At 41.6% G+C, this 16,773-nt stretch overlaps 3 protein-coding genes across 12 annotated transcripts; 2 read left to right on the top strand and 1 right to left on the bottom strand.

The window, feature by feature from the left end:
- Positions 1–328: 328 nt before the first annotated feature.
- Positions 329–2,557, bottom strand: LOC133153894 (uncharacterized). Of its 4 annotated transcripts, none has more exons than XM_061278132.1 (5): positions 1,737–1,941; positions 1,529–1,668; positions 1,345–1,441; positions 901–1,157; positions 329–833 (listed from the first exon to the last, which is right to left on the bottom strand). In XM_061278132.1, exons 2-5 carry the CDS (start codon positions 1,601–1,603, stop codon positions 621–623), a joined length of 642 nt encoding a protein of 213 aa, XP_061134116.1. In that variant the 5' UTR covers positions 1,604–1,668; positions 1,737–1,941; the 3' UTR covers positions 329–620. The 4 variants fall into 4 exon arrangements, with proteins under 4 accessions (XP_061134116.1, XP_061134117.1, XP_061134115.1 ...); XM_061278133.1 differs by having other exon boundaries at positions 1,529–1,623; XM_061278131.1 differs by having other exon boundaries at positions 1,529–1,625; positions 1,740–1,941.
- On the top strand, positions 2,215–7,000 carry tent2 (terminal nucleotidyltransferase 2). Of its 7 annotated transcripts, none has more exons than XM_061278124.1 (15): positions 2,215–2,279; positions 2,556–2,670; positions 3,339–3,437; positions 3,513–3,753; positions 3,825–3,936; positions 4,002–4,090; positions 4,169–4,226; positions 4,578–4,644; positions 4,730–4,806; positions 4,888–5,016; positions 5,094–5,137; positions 5,406–5,542; positions 5,972–6,063; positions 6,362–6,441; positions 6,541–7,000. In XM_061278124.1, exons 1-15 carry the CDS (start codon positions 2,267–2,269, stop codon positions 6,625–6,627), a joined length of 1,440 nt encoding a protein of 479 aa, XP_061134108.1. In that variant the 5' UTR covers positions 2,215–2,266; the 3' UTR covers positions 6,628–7,000. The 7 variants fall into 7 exon arrangements, 6 of the variants coding, with proteins under 6 accessions (XP_061134108.1, XP_061134106.1, XP_061134110.1 ...); XM_061278122.1 differs by having other exon boundaries at positions 3,324–3,437; XM_061278126.1 differs by having other exon boundaries at positions 2,218–2,269.
- Positions 7,001–7,572: 572 nt separating this feature from the next.
- On the top strand, positions 7,573–16,445 carry cmya5 (cardiomyopathy associated 5). Its single transcript, XM_061278121.1, has 14 exons — positions 7,573–7,790; positions 8,207–8,846; positions 8,941–11,433; positions 11,800–11,895; positions 12,028–12,246; positions 12,333–12,355; positions 12,513–12,637; positions 12,704–12,838; positions 13,366–13,512; positions 13,583–13,730; positions 13,890–14,023; positions 14,128–14,245; positions 14,604–14,780; positions 14,860–16,445. The coding sequence occupies exons 1-14, from the start codon at positions 7,675–7,677 to the stop codon at positions 15,107–15,109; spliced, it is 4,821 nt and encodes a 1,606-aa protein (XP_061134105.1). The 5' UTR covers positions 7,573–7,674; the 3' UTR covers positions 15,110–16,445.
- Positions 16,446–16,773: the final 328 nt, after the last annotated feature.

The following is a 16,773-nucleotide window of genomic DNA, read 5'->3' as shown; positions in this document are numbered from 1 at the left end:
TCTCAAGAGACTCGTTTCTTTTTGAGGCATTGTTGACCAAGTTTCTTGGGAAGTAAAGCTGCATCGAACACACAATGTAGATGAATACTTTACTTGATTATTTTACTGACTACTTTTACTTACTACTAACTTTCTGATTAGGATTTCCGTGATTGGTCATAACAAACGTATTGCTCAGGGATCATGCCTTGATAATGCATTCATTCTTCATGACTATTCACATTTTCTTTTAGGTTTTTGTGCAAAATAGTCATTCATTTTTTTAATTCTGATAGTTCTTTTTCAGTAATTTCTTTCATTTGTCATTAGTGCTTTGTGGTGGTGCAAATCCATAAATACGATTTTTTTATTATTATTAATTTTTACAGTTTCTATAGTATTTGTCTAATCTTACAAGATAGCAAGAACATTTTAATTTTAGTTTACTATGACAAAATTAGACAGTATATGAATTCCATCGAAAAGATAAGAGAGCAAGAGCTTCAAACAATTACAATTTACAGTTTACATGCTTGGATACAATTTTCATCCATTAGGACTACTATATGAATTCCATCCTAAAGATAAGAGAGCATGAGTTTCCCATAATTAGCGAGCAGTTAGCTGTGCAGTTAGGAATTTCAAAATGCAGGAGGCAGTTCCATAGAGTTGGCTTTTCGTGGTGGTTTCCCAGGTCTCGGCTTTTGCTGGTTTGGGATTGGATGAAGAACATCTCCCGGAGTTAAAGCATTGAGTGACTGTTGATGTCGTTTGGCGGAATGTAGACTGCAGGGGAGCACAACTATTGGCCAGCTGAGATAAGCTGAGTTTGAGCCAGTCATATACACACAGACCTGTAGAACATTTTTCACAATTTACTACAATGACATTGACAAAAGTGTATTGTCCGGTCTGGTTTACCTTCAACTCGTAGTGAAGTTCAATGGGTGAACCCATGGAGATGGTGGGAGGGCTCCCTCTCGGGATGGTGATCACATCGAGCATCGTCTTTCTGCTGTAGGCGCGAACACGCTTGGCAACTTTCTCAGCGATTGGACACACGCCAGTTATCCTTTTACCCGGGGAAATCCGACTTTGCTTCCGTTGCAATATGTACTTGAGCATCAACGAGCAAGTCGACCTGTTGATGGCTTCAACAATGACTTGGATGCCTTCGCCTGCAGGATGAGAAAATGATTTGCTTGTCATCATCATCATCATCATCGGTTTAAAGTCCTGTTGGACTGAGAGTAGAGAAGGGCGTGGTGTCATTGAAGAACGAAAATATGCTGTGCCTAGGGAACGCACATGGACACGACAACAACGGTGTACAAGTAAGTTCACAGTTTACACCGTGGATATCACCTGGTTTGTAGGGTTTCTTTTCAGTGTGAATAACAATTGTTACTGTTTTAGAGCCAAGGCATTTGACAAATGTCTTCATCCAAGCATGCCGAGGTTCCTGAAACAAACAAATTCTTCTTTGAAACCACTTTTCATGGACACTTTTGTGATTGTCATTTGTATAAAAGTTAAAAAAAAAAATCACCATAACTGGAGCCACATTTATGTCACTTTTTGGATGGAATGGGGATCCATTTTCAACAATTCCTTCCATATTCATTGGGTGTTTAATGTTCAAAACTATAGAAAAAAAATCTCCTTATTAGTCATGCATGTAGGTGTGCCCTAAAAAATCACAAGTAGGAAAAATGTTAGAAAACTTTCAAACCTTAGAATAGATGGAAATGTATTACCTTTTTTTGCAAAATATCTTCGTTGGTCATCTAAAAGGTCTCCTTACTATTTTCTCTCAATAATGCACCGTTGAGTGTGTTTCCACTTGTGAGGCAAAAGCACAATGTGTCCAAACAGCGCTGGAGCAGAACCTCTGAAACATCCTGAAGTTTATTTTCTTGTGTCCTGTATTGGTGGATGTCGCTTTGTTACTCACTTCACCTCCCTGCGGCTGCGCGGGAGGTGAAAAGTGAGGGAATGTAAAAAAAAAAGTACCATGCCGTTACGTATAAATTATATTTTAAAATTAAAACTACAAACCATCTCCATTATTTTTATCCTGAATAATAATGTGTTCCAAAAAGAAATATTTCTCCTCATTTTGGTGGAGCGCTTTGGTTTGGTTTAAACTTTAAACCACTTTAAACTTTAAAGTGTACTTATTTCGTAGCGACGTCAAACAAAAACTGTAACGTTCCCCTTAACTTAAAAAATAATGACGTCACTGCAACGCGAGATCAAGCGATCAGGAAGTGGCTCACGGTGATAAATGGTAGGTTTTGGTACGTGTAATCTTGGATTAAATTGTTTAAAAACAAAAAACGACTCACTTCTGGGATTTCTCGCCAAGGTTCCTGTCTAAATAGTCGATCGATTGGGTTGAAGCCCTAGCTGGTAGTAAGCAGCTAGCTTACTGCTGCACGAGTTACTCATTTGAAAGCGACGCGCATGTTCAATTTTCATAATCCCTGTACTAGTGACCTCTTAGTTATCATAATAGTTACTGTACTATTTTAATGTCCTGCTTCTTTACCCCTTGTTTCATGTATCTTCGATAGCAGTGGCTTCGCGAGACATGTTCCCACGTGATTCGTCATCGAGGAGGCGACCAGCCTACAGCCCACGGCCCGCTTGCATGGATCCCCACTTTTATGAGCACAGAGGAGTTGACAAGTCAGTCTGACTGAGTGCTTTATTGTGGGCTATTTGTCGCAGTAATGGTATCCAACAAAAGTTAGGGATAAACATCTTTTGGGTGAAGTTCTGGATTCCCTAAAATGCTTCTCAACAACTGAACTTTCGAATCTTTTGACCTGTTTGTAAAAATTCAAAGGGAACTTTACGACAGGTTACATTAGAGTTGCATGGCAAATAAACAGGTTTGCGAAAGAAAAATGAAACTTTGCGTTGGTTATTTGGACATATGTGTTAAACGGCAAGAAAATTTGATATTGATAGAAAGTTAAATTCACCTGAGAAGTTTAAAATGCATTTTAGGTTAATCCAGAAATTTCACCTGAAAGCCAAACAGATGTCATGTTTTTGTGAGATTTGATTAGTGCTTTGCAAAACTCTTTATTCCCTTCAAACGTTTCAAAAAATGTTTACCTTACAATCACAAATCTAAATGTATTTTGTTGAGAAATAATGTTGTAGATCAACACAAAGATGGATATATAACTGAATTGGAACAAAAATAATATGCAGTTTTAAACATTTAAAATGTGAAATGTGTGATGTGCATTTGTGTATAGTCCTCTGTAATTTGATATCTTAATCTACAATTCTGTGTTAAATGTGAATTTTTAATAAATAATTAGTAATAGTATGTGTTTCAATAGCTATGATGGCCCACCACATGACAGCTTGCCTCCTCATGATTGGAGGCCTTGCCCATTACCTCCCTTTCCACCTTCTCAAACTAGGAGTGACTGGCGCAAGTATGTCACTTATCTAACTTTTTCTCAGTGTTAATTGTGAACATCCAGGCTTTAAAATCTTGCATTCTTTTACAGGAGAAAACACGAGGACGATGACTTCCCGCTTGTGAAGCGCCGACGTGGCGACGACTCGTCCCTCCCCCCTTCAGGAAATACTCACATTTGGCACGATCGGCCCTGTTTTGGATCTGACCATACATTGCCGGGCTCCTCAAGATCATCCTCAGATTTTGATCACCCTCATTCCCATGTGCACTGTAACGCTCCCACAGCCCCGTGTGGCTCCATGAACCTGAACGTCCATGATGGCGACAAGGTACCCAAAAATAACGCTGTTTATCACTCAGAGTATGTTTTCATGTTGTCTGCCTCTTTTTGTGTCCTCAGCTAAGCTTTCAGGTGGCCAATCTGTTTGAGATATGCCAGCAGCAGCCTTCGGATTTATGTCGGAAAGAGACGTGCAGAAGTTTGCTGCAACGAGACATGCGTGTCTCCACAAGTATGTATTAATTACTCTTGCACCGTGTTGTCTTTGCATTGTCACTTCTTTGTTTTTTCTCACAGTGGGGCAACTGTATTTGACGGGATCCACCATGAGCGGATTAGCCTGCCGGAGCAGCGATGCCGATTTGTGTTACGTCCTCCATGAAAATGTAAAACTATTTCCTCTACCCTTTGGCGTTTGTGCCATGGCATTTTTTCTTTCCTAATCACATTTCTTTTTGTTTCAGACAAAAACAGATCCAATTACAGTGCTCTCTGCCCTCCAAAGGATTATGAGGTCAATGAGTGAGTACACTTTTTTAAAAAAAAAATCATTAACATATTATTATTGTATAATAATAATAACCATTCCATTATATCCTATATATTATATATATTATAACCATCCTACTCATTTAATGCCATTTAAATTCTGATTAAATAATCATCCTTTAGTTCAAAGGGTGTTACCAATTACAATAATACAATTTAACATTTGGAAAAAAGACATTTGTTTCATGGTCAAACAAAACCATCACAACACAAGTAGTGTTGTGTGATATTTTACAAGTTCCCACACCACAAGGTGGTGCTATTTCCTCAGTGAGAAAAACTGTCGAGGACTCATCCAAATTCTCCGCTTTATTTTCTCGCTAGATTTAGTCGAGCGGGTACATCTGATCAGAGCCAAAGTGCCCATCCTCAGGTTCCAAGAGAGAGGCAGGTAAGGTAGGAGTAACACTTGTTAGTGACTTTGGGTTTTACATTGTGTTCCAATCTAAAATTGAACTGTGTTGTTCTCACTGAAGCAATCTGACTTTTGACCTGAACGTGAACAACATAGTGGGGATCCGAAACACATTCCTTCTGAAGAGTTATGCTTACGGTAAATTGTTCTCCCAATTTAGAAGTCACTCCCATTAGTTTGCGGAAGGTTAAATGTATGTACGTGCCTCTCTATGTTCAGTTGAGCCCAGGATACGACCACTCATCCTTGTTGTCAAGAAGTGGGCACAGCATCGTCAAATCAATGATGCCAGTCAAGGAACGTTAAGCAGCTACACGTTGGCGCTGATGGTGCTGCACTACCTTCAGAGTCAGTACACACACATATGCACACAATCAACCCTTTTAAATCCTCGCTCCTGGCTAAATTATGATTTCTCATTTTAGCCCTTCAAACACCAGTGCTTCCTTCACTGCAGATGGATTTTCCAGTAAGTTTCCTCACTTTTTGGCAACTCGGTTTTGTATAGGTTGACTGTTCAGTTGCATCTACAATATGAATCTGTACAATATGCTTCAGAAGGAATTCAAATTGATCACCTTTAGAGATTGATTTTCTTTCTCGGCGTCATAGAAAGTTGGGTCTCTGGAGAGATTGTATCTTCTGCCATCTAGTGGAAGAGCATGTCATTGTTCTGTCTGTCATGAGCGATACAATATCATATGAGAGTTGTCAATAGCTTGTGTCTTGATGTTTAGGAGTGTTTTGATCCCTCTTTGGAGATTGACATGATCCCCGAGGGAGCCGAACACATCCCCCGCTTCAATTCACGAAACCAATCGTCTCTGGGAATGCTGCTTCTGGGCTTTCTCAGATATTATGCGACCGAATTCAGGTGTTCAACATAACACATGGTCCAGACTTGTGCGTCATACGCTTCTGTTTTGCTTCCCCCCCACCTGTTGTGTGTTCCAGTCCCCTTGCCAACTGCCTCTCTTTCTCGCTCTTCCTCTGTCGTCCTTTCTCTTCGCTGCTCTCGTGTGTCTGCTTGAGTGCCAGGGGCAGGTGTGACTTTTGGCTTCACACACCACTAACCCGACGTCCTGTGATGTGGGCTCTTAGTAATATGGCGCAATTGTAGAGGATCCGAGCACCCAAACACATTCCATCCCTATATGTTGATGTTTTTTTGTGTGTTTTATTCCAAAACCAAAGACCCCCCCCCAAATTCATAACAAGGCCACGACATTAGACTGGGCAGCTGATATTGAGGATATTGCTTCCGATTACAGGTGAATAACGTTGAATCTTTTCCATAATGCAGCTGGAAGAAAACCGTGATTTCTGTACGAGTTGGCAAAGCGCTGCCCAGGCACAATCATCCAAAGTGGAAAGACACACTCCTATGTGTAGAAGGTAGACATGTTGGCAATGATGTAACTACAATGCATTTAAGAAAAAAATCTATGAGAGGTAGTAATTAAGGCAAGAGGAGTGGGCAGACTGTAAGGAATACCATTGTATTTCTGAAACGCTAATTTTAGAATTGACCTATTTGCCTTACAATAACAAAGACAAGACAATAAGTCAGAATGAAAAGGAACTTTCAAAAGTAACTTTTTGCAGTCATGCATCAAGGAGATTTTTTTTTCTCTGAAAAAGACACATTGTCACTGCTTTTAATATGACTTTTTTTCATTGTAATCTTTTTCAGAGCCGTTTGAGAGAAAAAATGTTGCCCGGGCAGTCAACAAGCAGGCCAAATTTGATTACATTAAATCTCAGTTTCTTGAGGTATGGGAAAGTGGGAAACATTTTATGCATTTTTTAAAATCTTGTAATCTCATGTTCCTATTTTTTTACCCTTCTTCCATGTGTCGTCTCTTTGCACAGTCCTGGCTAATGCTACGGAAGGAAATGGACCTAAACTCCATTCTTCCTATGCAAGAGATCATTGATGAGGAAACATCCTGGAAATAAATAAGTTCTTTGAGCTCAGCTTTTCCCAGGGCATCTCTGGATCCCCATTGTTCAAAATGTCCCGGTCCACTGGAAAGATTTGCTTATACTGACTTCAGCATCCTCTTGTCAATGTGCCCAAATGTCTTTCTTTTGTACAAGTTTGTATGATTTTTTTATGTTAAGAAATTAAATCTACAGAGCCCACAAGATGTCAAAGGAGAAAGAAAAAAAGTTGACTTCCCTCAAAAAGATTTGTATTCACAATGATTCCGAGGGAATGCAAATATTTGGGAAGGAATCTTTGCGAGCAGGTATAATTTTTTTTCGGGGCACAGTTCTGTTTTTTTTGTTTTTTTCTTCCACGTCATCTCAGGGGCTCCTTATAAATCAGTATTGGTGATTTATTTGAATTTATTGTGAAGTATGATGGCTTTTATACCTTTAATGAAAAGCAAAAATGTATATTTCATTATCCCACCACTGAGTTCCAATCGAGACTGAAAATGGATAAATTTAACGGATTTAATTCAGAGTACAGTTTATTTAGATCAGATGGTAGTTCATGGACAAAATACCAACTTTTGTTTTCTTTTCATACGAGTGAAGCTTTTAAGCTGTGTGTCTGTGTTTCTCAAGCATTGCCAAGAACAGCAGGGTAGACCAGGGGGTTCTGTTTCAGCACATGGCCTATATTTAACTTAGCAACAGGGATTTTGATCTTAAAGCTACACGAGTCCAGTTGCATTTTGTTAGTACAGATTGATGTTCACAACATGTATGTTTGCCTACATTACCAATAACATTTTGTAAGAATGTAGTCCATGCCCTCAAATCTTTGCACACGACTCGAGACCTGGTGAGATCGAGCGGCGTCCTTCCATATGTACTCTGCGTACCCCTCTTTGCATTCCCCACTTAGTCTATTTCTGTCCTGAGCTGAGTCAGATGGACCCGTCCTAACTTAGAATGGCACAAACGGAACACACTGACTCTCCTGGACTCAAAAAGTGGCTGAAAACAAGAAGACCTTTTTAAAAAAATAAAAACACGGACGTACAAGGAATAATGGAGGAATGTGGAAGTTTGGACTCGGAGATGACGGAGCTGACAGAGTTCCAGTGTGAGACTTCAGATGTCATGAGCCAGGATGATGAGGACGAAGTGGAGGAATTGCGAAACAGGTGCTTGAAACATCTAACTGGACCTAATCTCAAAAACGTCTGTCAATTCAATCTGCAAAATATATTGATGCTTATCAATGCCCTTTGTTTTGTGTTTTTACTGCCATTGTTAAAATTCAGTAAGCTCTTTAGCTATATTGTGAGGAATGAAGGCACTGGGGGAAGCCCCATTCTGCCAGTGCATTCATAAATTTCATGCTGATTGCTACACACATCCTCGCTCATCATAAATGGTTAAGGAAACCGATATAGTCTGTTTGGAAGGCCTTCTCGTATCACAAGATTGATGTTTTGGAGTTGTTTAACATTTTGCCCTGAACATTGCATCACTCTTAATGGTCAGGAGTGGTAAACCATGCTAAACCAACTTTTACTTAAATGTATCCTCTCTGAATCTACTTGTTTTCTCTTTCCAGTCTACGGGAGGTTGTCCAGGATCAGTCTGTGAAGCCCAAACTCCAGTGCCTGATGGTGGATCCGTCGTTCTCGATGGTGACTGTCCAGAGCGAGGACAGTGGCATTGTTTGGGAGACAGCCTCCAGTCGCTGCTCTACTCCTTGGGCCTCTGAGACCAGCTCTATCTCTGAAGCTTGCAGCATGGAAGGGTCTGGAGTCGCCGGGAAAGTCACAATTATCTTTGATGAGGATAAAATAGTCCGTAGGAGAACAAAGTCAGGAAGGAACAGCAGATTGAGGGACAGGTTAAGCAGATCTGGCGGTTCAAGGTCAGCCTCGGCTCTGGGAGTGGAGAGACCTGAGATGGCAGAGGTGTCTCTCCCCAATGTCAAAGAGCAACAGAGCGGAACAGGGACAGATTTGGAAGAAATCAAAACCAAAGATCAGCAGTTGTTTAGTTTGATTTCAGAGGGTTATGAGATTCTCAACATCAGGGTCCCATCCAAGCTTCCCACAGTGGATGAAGAGGAGAGCACGGAACTGAAGGACAACATGTCGTATCTTGACCAAACTTCTAAGATCAGATCTCGAAAGCACCTCCTGGAAACCGCACAAAACCGTGGCTCGCCTCAAGATGTGGAAATGCTGGAATGCAATGAGGTATTTATGATTAAAAATTTTCAGTTGTCTATTTTAAAAAAAATTATATTCTTATCCTCTCTGAATTGATTTAATGATTGTGTTCAATCAACAGCCCTTAAATGATGACGACACTGGTCCTCCGATGGCCACTCAATTGAGACAAACATCCATTCCAAAAGATGGCTCCAAAGACATCGACTACTTTGAGAAGTTTACCCTGGTGGATGAGGTGATTCCTGGACAAAAAGCTCAAGATCTTAAAACTGAGGTGGAAGAACCTGCGAGGGAAAGCGGCAAAGTGGAATCAATTCCTACAAAGGTAGTCAGAGACAGCCCGTCAAAGTCAGAAGACTCGTTCGTCTTTGTGACAGACACGGAGATAGTTGGAGAACACCTGGATGAGGTTTTCTATGGAGAAGGAGCTCCTGTAAATGAAATGCAGCAAAATGCAGATGAGGGGGTGGAAAGTTCAAGAGTGAGAAGAGAGAGCGGCTCGGTATTGTTTGCGAGTGAAGAAACCACCCTCACCCCTATTTATATCTCCCCTGGACCCCCTAAGATCATTGACCCCATGCTGCTAGAAGAACCCACCGCCATGTCGTTCATGTACTCTGACCTTTATGAGGATGCTGTGGGTGAGAGGAGAAAGAGTGACGAGGAATACTCAGAGGCAGAGAGCGTGACATCTGAAAAATCATTTAGGCAATGTTTGTCCGATTCAGAAGAGGCAGCCGGATACCTGGAAAAGTTCACTTTGAAGGATGACACCCCCACAGTGGACCTTCCAGTTGAATCCGTGGAGGACAAGAAGGATAGGAGGATGTTGTGGTCACTGAGTGAGTTTGAAATGACAGGATGTCTAACAAGAGCCGTGGAACAGGAAGAAGATGAAATCAAGACTGGGGATACGGAACAAGCGGTTACCATTGAACTAGTTGAAGATTCAGCAGCAACAAAGTCTGAAGAGCAAGTTCCAGAATTGGAAAGAATAGAAGATAATGAAGAGCCAGCCCTTACTGTAGATTTCGTTTATGAGGACAGCCCAAAGAAAGAAAGCGTGCAAGCTCAAGATGGAACTCCTGAGGGCTTCACTCACACGCCTCAAAAGATCTTGACAGAAGAGGAAGATCGGAGAAATGAGCAAGTTAGCAGAAGTAATACCCAAGAACGATCCCGAACACATGACCTACTTGATCAGGAATGTGTGATGCCACCTACTGTTATTGTTGACGTTCCTCAAACGGTCATCAAACTTCAAGAAGAAGACACAGCAAGGGAAACTTGTGAGAATCCCACAGCTGAGATTGTGACAGTTGTTAGTATGAACATCCAGGATGAGATCCCAACAACAGAGGCGCAGAAAAATGAGGAGGCTTCTGAAACCTTCGTTGAAATGGAGATACTAGAAGAGAAGTTGCCATGTAAGAAAAAGGAGCTGGATCCTGAGCAACCTGCTCCAGTTGAGATCTTTACTGATTTTGAGCCAATGGTGCATGCAGTCGTGAAGGCAACCGAGAAAACGGCGGATGAAGAAGCGACACAGACTAAGGTTCACATTGATCTTCAGGAGGTGGCAAGTATTCCTCAAGCAGAAACAACCACGGAGGTGTTGCCATACAATGTTGCCGTAGATGAGTCGCCATGTTTTGTATCTGATCAGGGGTTGAAGGTCAAAACCAAAATGAAAGAACAGGAGACACAGTCAGAGCATAAGAACCAGACACCTTCAAGAAGCAGCAAGGCTGACACTCCAAAAACTGAAAGGGACGACGACATGATTGTTTTTGTCCCCAAAGGCCAAGCTGTTGAGATGGACATAAACAGCAGCCCATGCTCAGAGGAGATTACAAAAAGTAATGCAGTGACTCTAGATGATCTTGACGCAGAGTATGTACACGTCACTATATCTGATGATGACACCATGGAAACAATAGCAACGCCTCAGTTGGAAGAAGCAACTGGACAGTTGGAAACTTTGAACAGGGTGTCCTCACCGACACCTTCAATGGAAAATGCAGAGAAGGAAGACCCAGAGAGTAACAAAGATCAGATCCTTTTTCCTCTTCTGAGGAGCTTTGCCCTACAAGAGGATCTATCTCTGCCTCATGAGGAGGACCTACAACCAGATACAGAAGAATCAGAAGACGGCCCAGAAAATGACTATGTGAACACGTACACATGCTTGGAGATTGGTCTTCACATAGAGAACGAGGACGGACACAAAGCTCAAGATGAGACACTTGAAGATATTCCAGAGGTGACATGTGATGATTATGAGATGATTGATGAACAGGACATCAGAGAGCTTGTAGAACCTGAAGTACTGGAAGAAGTAGAGGAACCAGCGCTGATGTCTGTTCAAACGACTGAGGTGGTGGAAGAAGGAGCTGATGTGGATGTGTTTGAAGACAAAGATCTCATTGAGGCTGATTACGACATCATTGATGCTGAGGAGCAGCGTCGGGCCCAATTAGCTGCTGAACTTGAGGGGATGGATTGGTTCTGTCTCACCTGTCAGTGTTTGCTGTCGAAGGACGACTGTGATTCTGGGGACCATGATGGACACGAGGTGCTTGAAGTGGACAAAGCCTTTGAGGACATCAGGGTAAGAAATTATCTGTAATTGTTATAACATTATGATATAGTAAAATGCATTATTGCTGCATGAAGGTACAAATGTCTGTTGACCATTTGGGTCATTGAGATGCAGATGGCAGGACGCACATATTTATATTGTTTTTTTTTGTAACATAATACTCATCTGTTGACACAGGCAGGGTCAGCAACGTTTTTGATGTCTTTGTCTGTCTGTATCACATCAGCACCTTCATCACCAACAATAACAACCAAGGTGTTTCTTGACCCAATCACTGTACAAAGAAATCCAAAATGGATGGCCGAATCTACTGCTCGAGATAATGAATGTATGTACAAACATGTGACTAATTGTCAAACGTCTGCTATGTAACAGGAGCGACTGAGTGAATGGATCGCCGAGCTGCAGGAAAGATCTGAGAACATCGAGGACCTGGTGTCTGAGCTGGAGTTGGCCTACCACTCTGTGGAGGTATACATTTATTTTAAAATTACCGTATGAGTGGGCAAAGTATGCCGCTTTGTTCTTTAATCCGGACCACTGAGTGGGTTGAGAATGATGTATTTGCCGATCATGAGCTTGTGCGCTGCTCTCGTCATCCAGCACCAGTGTGTTGAGAGCGAGGCAGCCATGCAGACGCAGAACGACGAGACCATGGCTTTGGTGATGGAGCAGTACAACGAGATGTCCGTCAACATGGAGGAGGAGAAGAAGACCAAGCTGGAGCAGCTCTACGACCAGATTGTCTGCTTCCAGGAGAGCATCGACACGGCCAAGGCTACCCTGGAGACCACGGCCAGAGAAACTGAGACGGACGCTCGGGTAAATCCTCCCAAGGCTTCTGAGTTTGTTTTTCACTATTTATGTTACGATGATTTGAAAGTATCATCCATGTATTTTTCTTTCAGACCCCTGAGGACATTCATGCAAGGTAAAATGCCGTCACTGAAATGTGCATAGAGTGTGTTGTGCTAGAAAATATATTGGCTGGTCACAAAATTAGGAACATCTTCATAAAATGCGAGATGACAACAACACATCATTGGGTGATAATACAGATATAATGTAGATGTTCTTTGTTTGGTCAGGCTTAAAGCAGCTTTGGACTTGACCATGTCACTGGAGTTGGGTTCCAAGGGATTGCTGGTGTTTGAGGATTACGCCAAAGGCAACACCTCCAGCCCACAGCTCACGCATCGAAAGGGAATTCCAGGTGTGCAGATCCCTGTGTGGGCCGCAGTGGCTCAACATGATAAATGTTTCCTACTCTGCACCACAGTCCCTCAGAGGCCCACGTTGGAGCCCCAGAAGGCAGGATCGGCCACCGGTGTCAGTGTCACCGTTTACTGGAGGGTCAACCCCGGGGACATCATTGACTGCTTCCAGGTCTACTGCATGGAGGAGCCACAAGGAGGTACATAATACAATCCTTCTAAAAGATTGCCAAATGGTGTATGATCAGTTTTAGTAACTTTGTAGTACTGTAAAATGGCCACTTCTAAGGCAGTGTCCACACTGACAGGGATTTTAAAGAAACTCACCTTTTTTCTGATGAGGTCTTCCCTAATAACATAAACAAAAAAAAAAGGACATTACTACTTTAAGTGACCTGAAAACATCTCATAATTCTGTCTTTAGTGTATTCCTTTCAAGAAGGGTCCCAAATAATTTTATTAGAGGTCAACATGGTCCAAAAATGACATCGCTTTCTTTTTTCCTAAATGTATTTAATCAATGCAATCATCAGAAATCAGGTGACACAATGAAATTTCATAAATCATTCTCACTTGATCATGGATCATATTGTAGATACATAAAGGAAATTACATGCTGTACAAAAGAAAGGAATTCATGAATATGAAAGAAACATGCATGAATAAAAAAAAAAAGAAGACATTATTGTTTTGTTTTTTAATTGAACTGGAGTTGTGTTATCCTCAGCTGTGTCCGAGGAGTACCGTGTGACGGTGAAGGAGAGTTATTGCATCCTGGAGGAGCTGGAGCCTGACAAGTCTTACAAAGTGTGGGTGATGGCTGTGAACTACACAGGCTGCTCTCTCCCCAGCGAGAGGCTCATCTTCAGCACCGGTCAGCACGCAACTCCATGCCGGAACTTCCCTCCAAAGCATACATTAAATAGAAGGACAACTTTTTACAGCTCCATCTGTGCCAGTAATGGATAGCGAGCGCTGCAGCGTCACGTGGGATTCGGCCACGCTGAGATGGAGCCCGGCCAAACAGAATCCTGCACAGACTTTCATCCTGGAATACTGCCGCCAGTACGAGCTGGAAGGAGATGGGCTTAGGTGGGTCGTGTTGGATTTCAGATCTTGTTTACCAAATTACATTGAAGTCTTAGGCCGCCGTTATGATTTCATTTTGCGAGGAATATCCTCCCTATGACCTAAATGGAATAAAATGTCTTTTTGGCGGGGTATTTGTACAGTATCTTTTGCTTCTTCTAGATCAATTGCCGGGATAAAAAACTGTGAACACAAAGTTCTACTGCAGCCAAATGAGAATTATCTGTTTTACATCAAAGCTGTAAATGAAGCTGGAGCCAGTGAACAAAGCGAGGCTGCTCTCATTTCAACCAAAGGTTTTCCAAAACATGTCTGAGTACTTTGGATGATTGCATTACGCAATGCAGGTGTCCTAACCATGAATTATATTTTCAATATGTATCAATTTCACTGTTTTCAGGAACATGGTTTCACTTGCTGAAAGCTTCAGCTCACTCTGCTCTGGAGCTGTCAGAAGACCAAACCACAGTTTACCTGTCCCAAGATGCTCATGAACACATATCATCCACAGAAAACCAGTTAGTACGCTACTGTGTGTGTTGACAGTGCAACACTCAAAAGATGGTCAATTTGGTGTTTATGTTTCCTGGAAAGATTGTCAAAATCCTCCAGAACAAAACATCATTTATGATATCCTGCAAGATCAGAGTTCATGAGGCTTCACCTCATTCACCATCTTAAGGAGTAACGGCACGAGCTGGTTATGCTTTTAATATAGGCTATATCAGGGGTCCACAAAATAAACCCTCCAAAATTTGCAAACCTCTAAAAATCATCAGAAAACACTGATAAACATTCACTTTCTCTTTCCTACTAGGGACGAGGAAATATTGTCACTTCCTGTTTGTGCATATTGTATATATTTCTATTTTCCAGATCCCCATCCATCCTCGGTGAGTTATTACCAGCCAAGGGTCACCACTACTGGGAGACCACGGTGTCTGGATGTGCAGCTTACAGGCTCGGAGTCGCGTACAGCTCAGCACGGAGAAAGTGGCTCCTGGGGGAAAACAAGCTTTCCTGGTGTTTACAGTGCATCCCGTCACCATGTGGGTACGTTGAAACACAAACATTTTCCCCTATTGTGCATGGAAATTGTCTAAAGAGTCAGTTTGCGGTTGTGTTGGTGTAGTTGCCAGTACCAGATGCTCCATGGTGCCTCTCAGTCCAGTGTCTTTGTGATTGAGTCGCCCCAGCGGGTGGGTACGCTCCTGGACTACCAGCGAGGTCAGTTGGGCTTCTACAACGCCCAAACGGGTCAGTTATTGGGGTCTTTCAAGCACAAATTTACCGCGCCGTGCCACCCTGTTCTGGCCCTGGACTCGCCGGGTCGACTGGAGGTCGGCATGGTGCCGGAGGTGCCGGAGTTTGCCAATGATTGATGAATGATTTTGATAAAGCTTGCTGTCATGAAAAAAAAGACAAAAGACACACAGAATTGGATTGACTCGATCCTCATTGTAAAAAAAAAATATGAAATTGTAAATATCAGATATCTAGATGATATATTAGTTAGGAGGTGAAATGTAGTTAGACTGACATGAGCATGACATTTTGGAATAGTGTCTCCCAACACCTTCACAAAAAAAAAAAAACTTCTAATGTTAGATAATTAATTTCAAGCCTCTGAGTTTAATCTTTCAATGAATTCTACGGCAGCACTTCGCTTCCTATTGTGAATATGCCTGTTTTTGTATGGAGATTTTTTTTTTTTGTAAACAGATGTGATTGTGTGTTTTTGTTTCCGTGTTCTGTTTCTATTTTCTTTTCTTTCTTTATTGGAAACAGTTTGTGAAATGAGTGACCATGATTATTTTTCCATTTGCTCTACTGGTGTTTTGATTCAGTGTGCCAAGTTTCATCACTAGATGGCCCCAGTGGATCCTGGAATTTTAGTCCTTAAACTGCTGGGTTAAAACTTGGACCATGCCAATGTTTTGAGTTGTTTTGTGCAAAACAACCCAGGACTTCCTGGGTCAAATTGACCCAACTTCCTGGGTCAGTCCGATTTTTAACCCAATTTGGGTTGTTTTTGACCCAGCAGTTTTAAGAGTCTGTTGATGCAAGAGTAATTTTGCATCGTCATGCAATACAACACAAATGCTTAATTGGGGGATTTGTTTTGGGTCATGCATTGTTCACACACTCCCTAACAAAGCAGCCAAGACTCAGCAGGAGTCTTTCTCTAATGTCAACAATAACTGGGACACTATTTGATGTCGGCCTGGCACGATTTTCTTTCAATTAGTCGCTCTTGTTTTCCATAGCCAAAGGCCAGGGGCAAACAAAGCGAGCTTTATGCTCCAAACAAGTAAATAAATTATCACACTATCAAAGCCAAGGCGAGCCAGCATAAGCTATCACGTAAACGTTTGAAAGCAAGGATTAGTAGTCATGAGTGGAAAAAGAAAATCACGTAGTTTTTGTACTATATTCCTTTTTTATTTGAAGCTGTTACCTTCCATTCAAAGTGCATTAGCAACATCTGCAGATTTCATTTAAGACCTCAAACAAAAAATAAAAGGAGCAATGAAGGCACACAAACAAGCATTGAGTACAGTATAGTCCTCACAAGTCTGCACACAGGATGAAAAAAAAGAATCTATTAAAATACCTTGCATTGAAAGGAATGCATCATTTTTAATTGGATACTTTTTCAATACACAATAACACAGATTTTAGTAGCACATCAATCCATATTTGATAATGAAACCCAATCTGATACACTTGGTAAACAGAAAATAAATAGAAGGAAAATAATTTGAAGGCAAACAACAAATGACACATTTCAAGTTGGACTTGAGTTCAGAAACAATGTCAGTTACAGAATGTAGCAAACAGGAAGAGCATGATTGACATTAAAACGTACAGAAGCGTAGTTAGCGCTGCTGCTTCACAGCGAAACGGTTCCGGGTTTGATTCCAGCATGACTGTTCTTAACTGACTTTGGGGCCCTTCGGTGTGAAGTTTGCCCTTTAGCCCAGATGAGGGACAAGGGTGAAACGAACAAAACGCATTTCCCTGTACGGAAAATATATTTTAGATA

The sequence above is a fragment of the Syngnathus typhle genome, linkage group LG5, assembly GCF_033458585.1.
Source record: "Syngnathus typhle isolate RoL2023-S1 ecotype Sweden linkage group LG5, RoL_Styp_1.0, whole genome shotgun sequence".
Lineage (NCBI taxonomy): Eukaryota > Metazoa > Chordata > Actinopteri > Syngnathiformes > Syngnathidae > Syngnathus > Syngnathus typhle.
Note: the sequence above shows the minus strand (reverse complement) of the source record. Positions and strands in the feature narration are given on the sequence as shown.

What these genes read in the sequence shown, in the direction of transcription:
- LOC133153894 (XM_061278132.1), bottom strand. Translation starts at nt 1,603, where the DNA reads ATGAATATGGAAGGAATTGTTGAAAATGGATCCCCATTCCATCCAAAA. An exon ending in TAAATGTGGCTCCAGTTATG is followed by an intron (nt 1,442 to 1,528) that starts GTGATTTTTTTT and finishes TGTTTGTTTCAG; the next exon opens with GAACCTCGGCATGCTTGGAT. An exon ending in AAAGAAACCCTACAAACCAG is followed by an intron (nt 1,158 to 1,344) that starts GTGATATCCACG and finishes CTCATCCTGCAG; the next exon opens with GCGAAGGCATCCAAGTCATT.
- tent2 (XM_061278122.1), top strand. An exon ending in GAGCACAGAGGAGTTGACAA is followed by an intron (nt 2,671 to 3,323) that starts GTCAGTCTGACT and finishes AATTAGTAATAG; the next exon opens with TATGTGTTTCAATAGCTATG. An exon ending in TATTATGCGACCGAATTCAG is followed by an intron (nt 5,543 to 5,971) that starts GTGTTCAACATA and finishes TCCATAATGCAG; the next exon opens with CTGGAAGAAAACCGTGATTT.
- cmya5 (XM_061278121.1), top strand. Translation starts at nt 7,675, where the DNA reads ATGGAGGAATGTGGAAGTTTGGACTCGGAGATGACGGAGCTGACAGAG. An exon ending in CCTGAGGACATTCATGCAAG is followed by an intron (nt 12,356 to 12,512) that starts GTAAAATGCCGT and finishes TTGTTTGGTCAG; the next exon opens with GCTTAAAGCAGCTTTGGACT. An exon ending in GAGGCTCATCTTCAGCACCG is followed by an intron (nt 13,513 to 13,582) that starts GTCAGCACGCAA and finishes AACTTTTTACAG; the next exon opens with CTCCATCTGTGCCAGTAATG.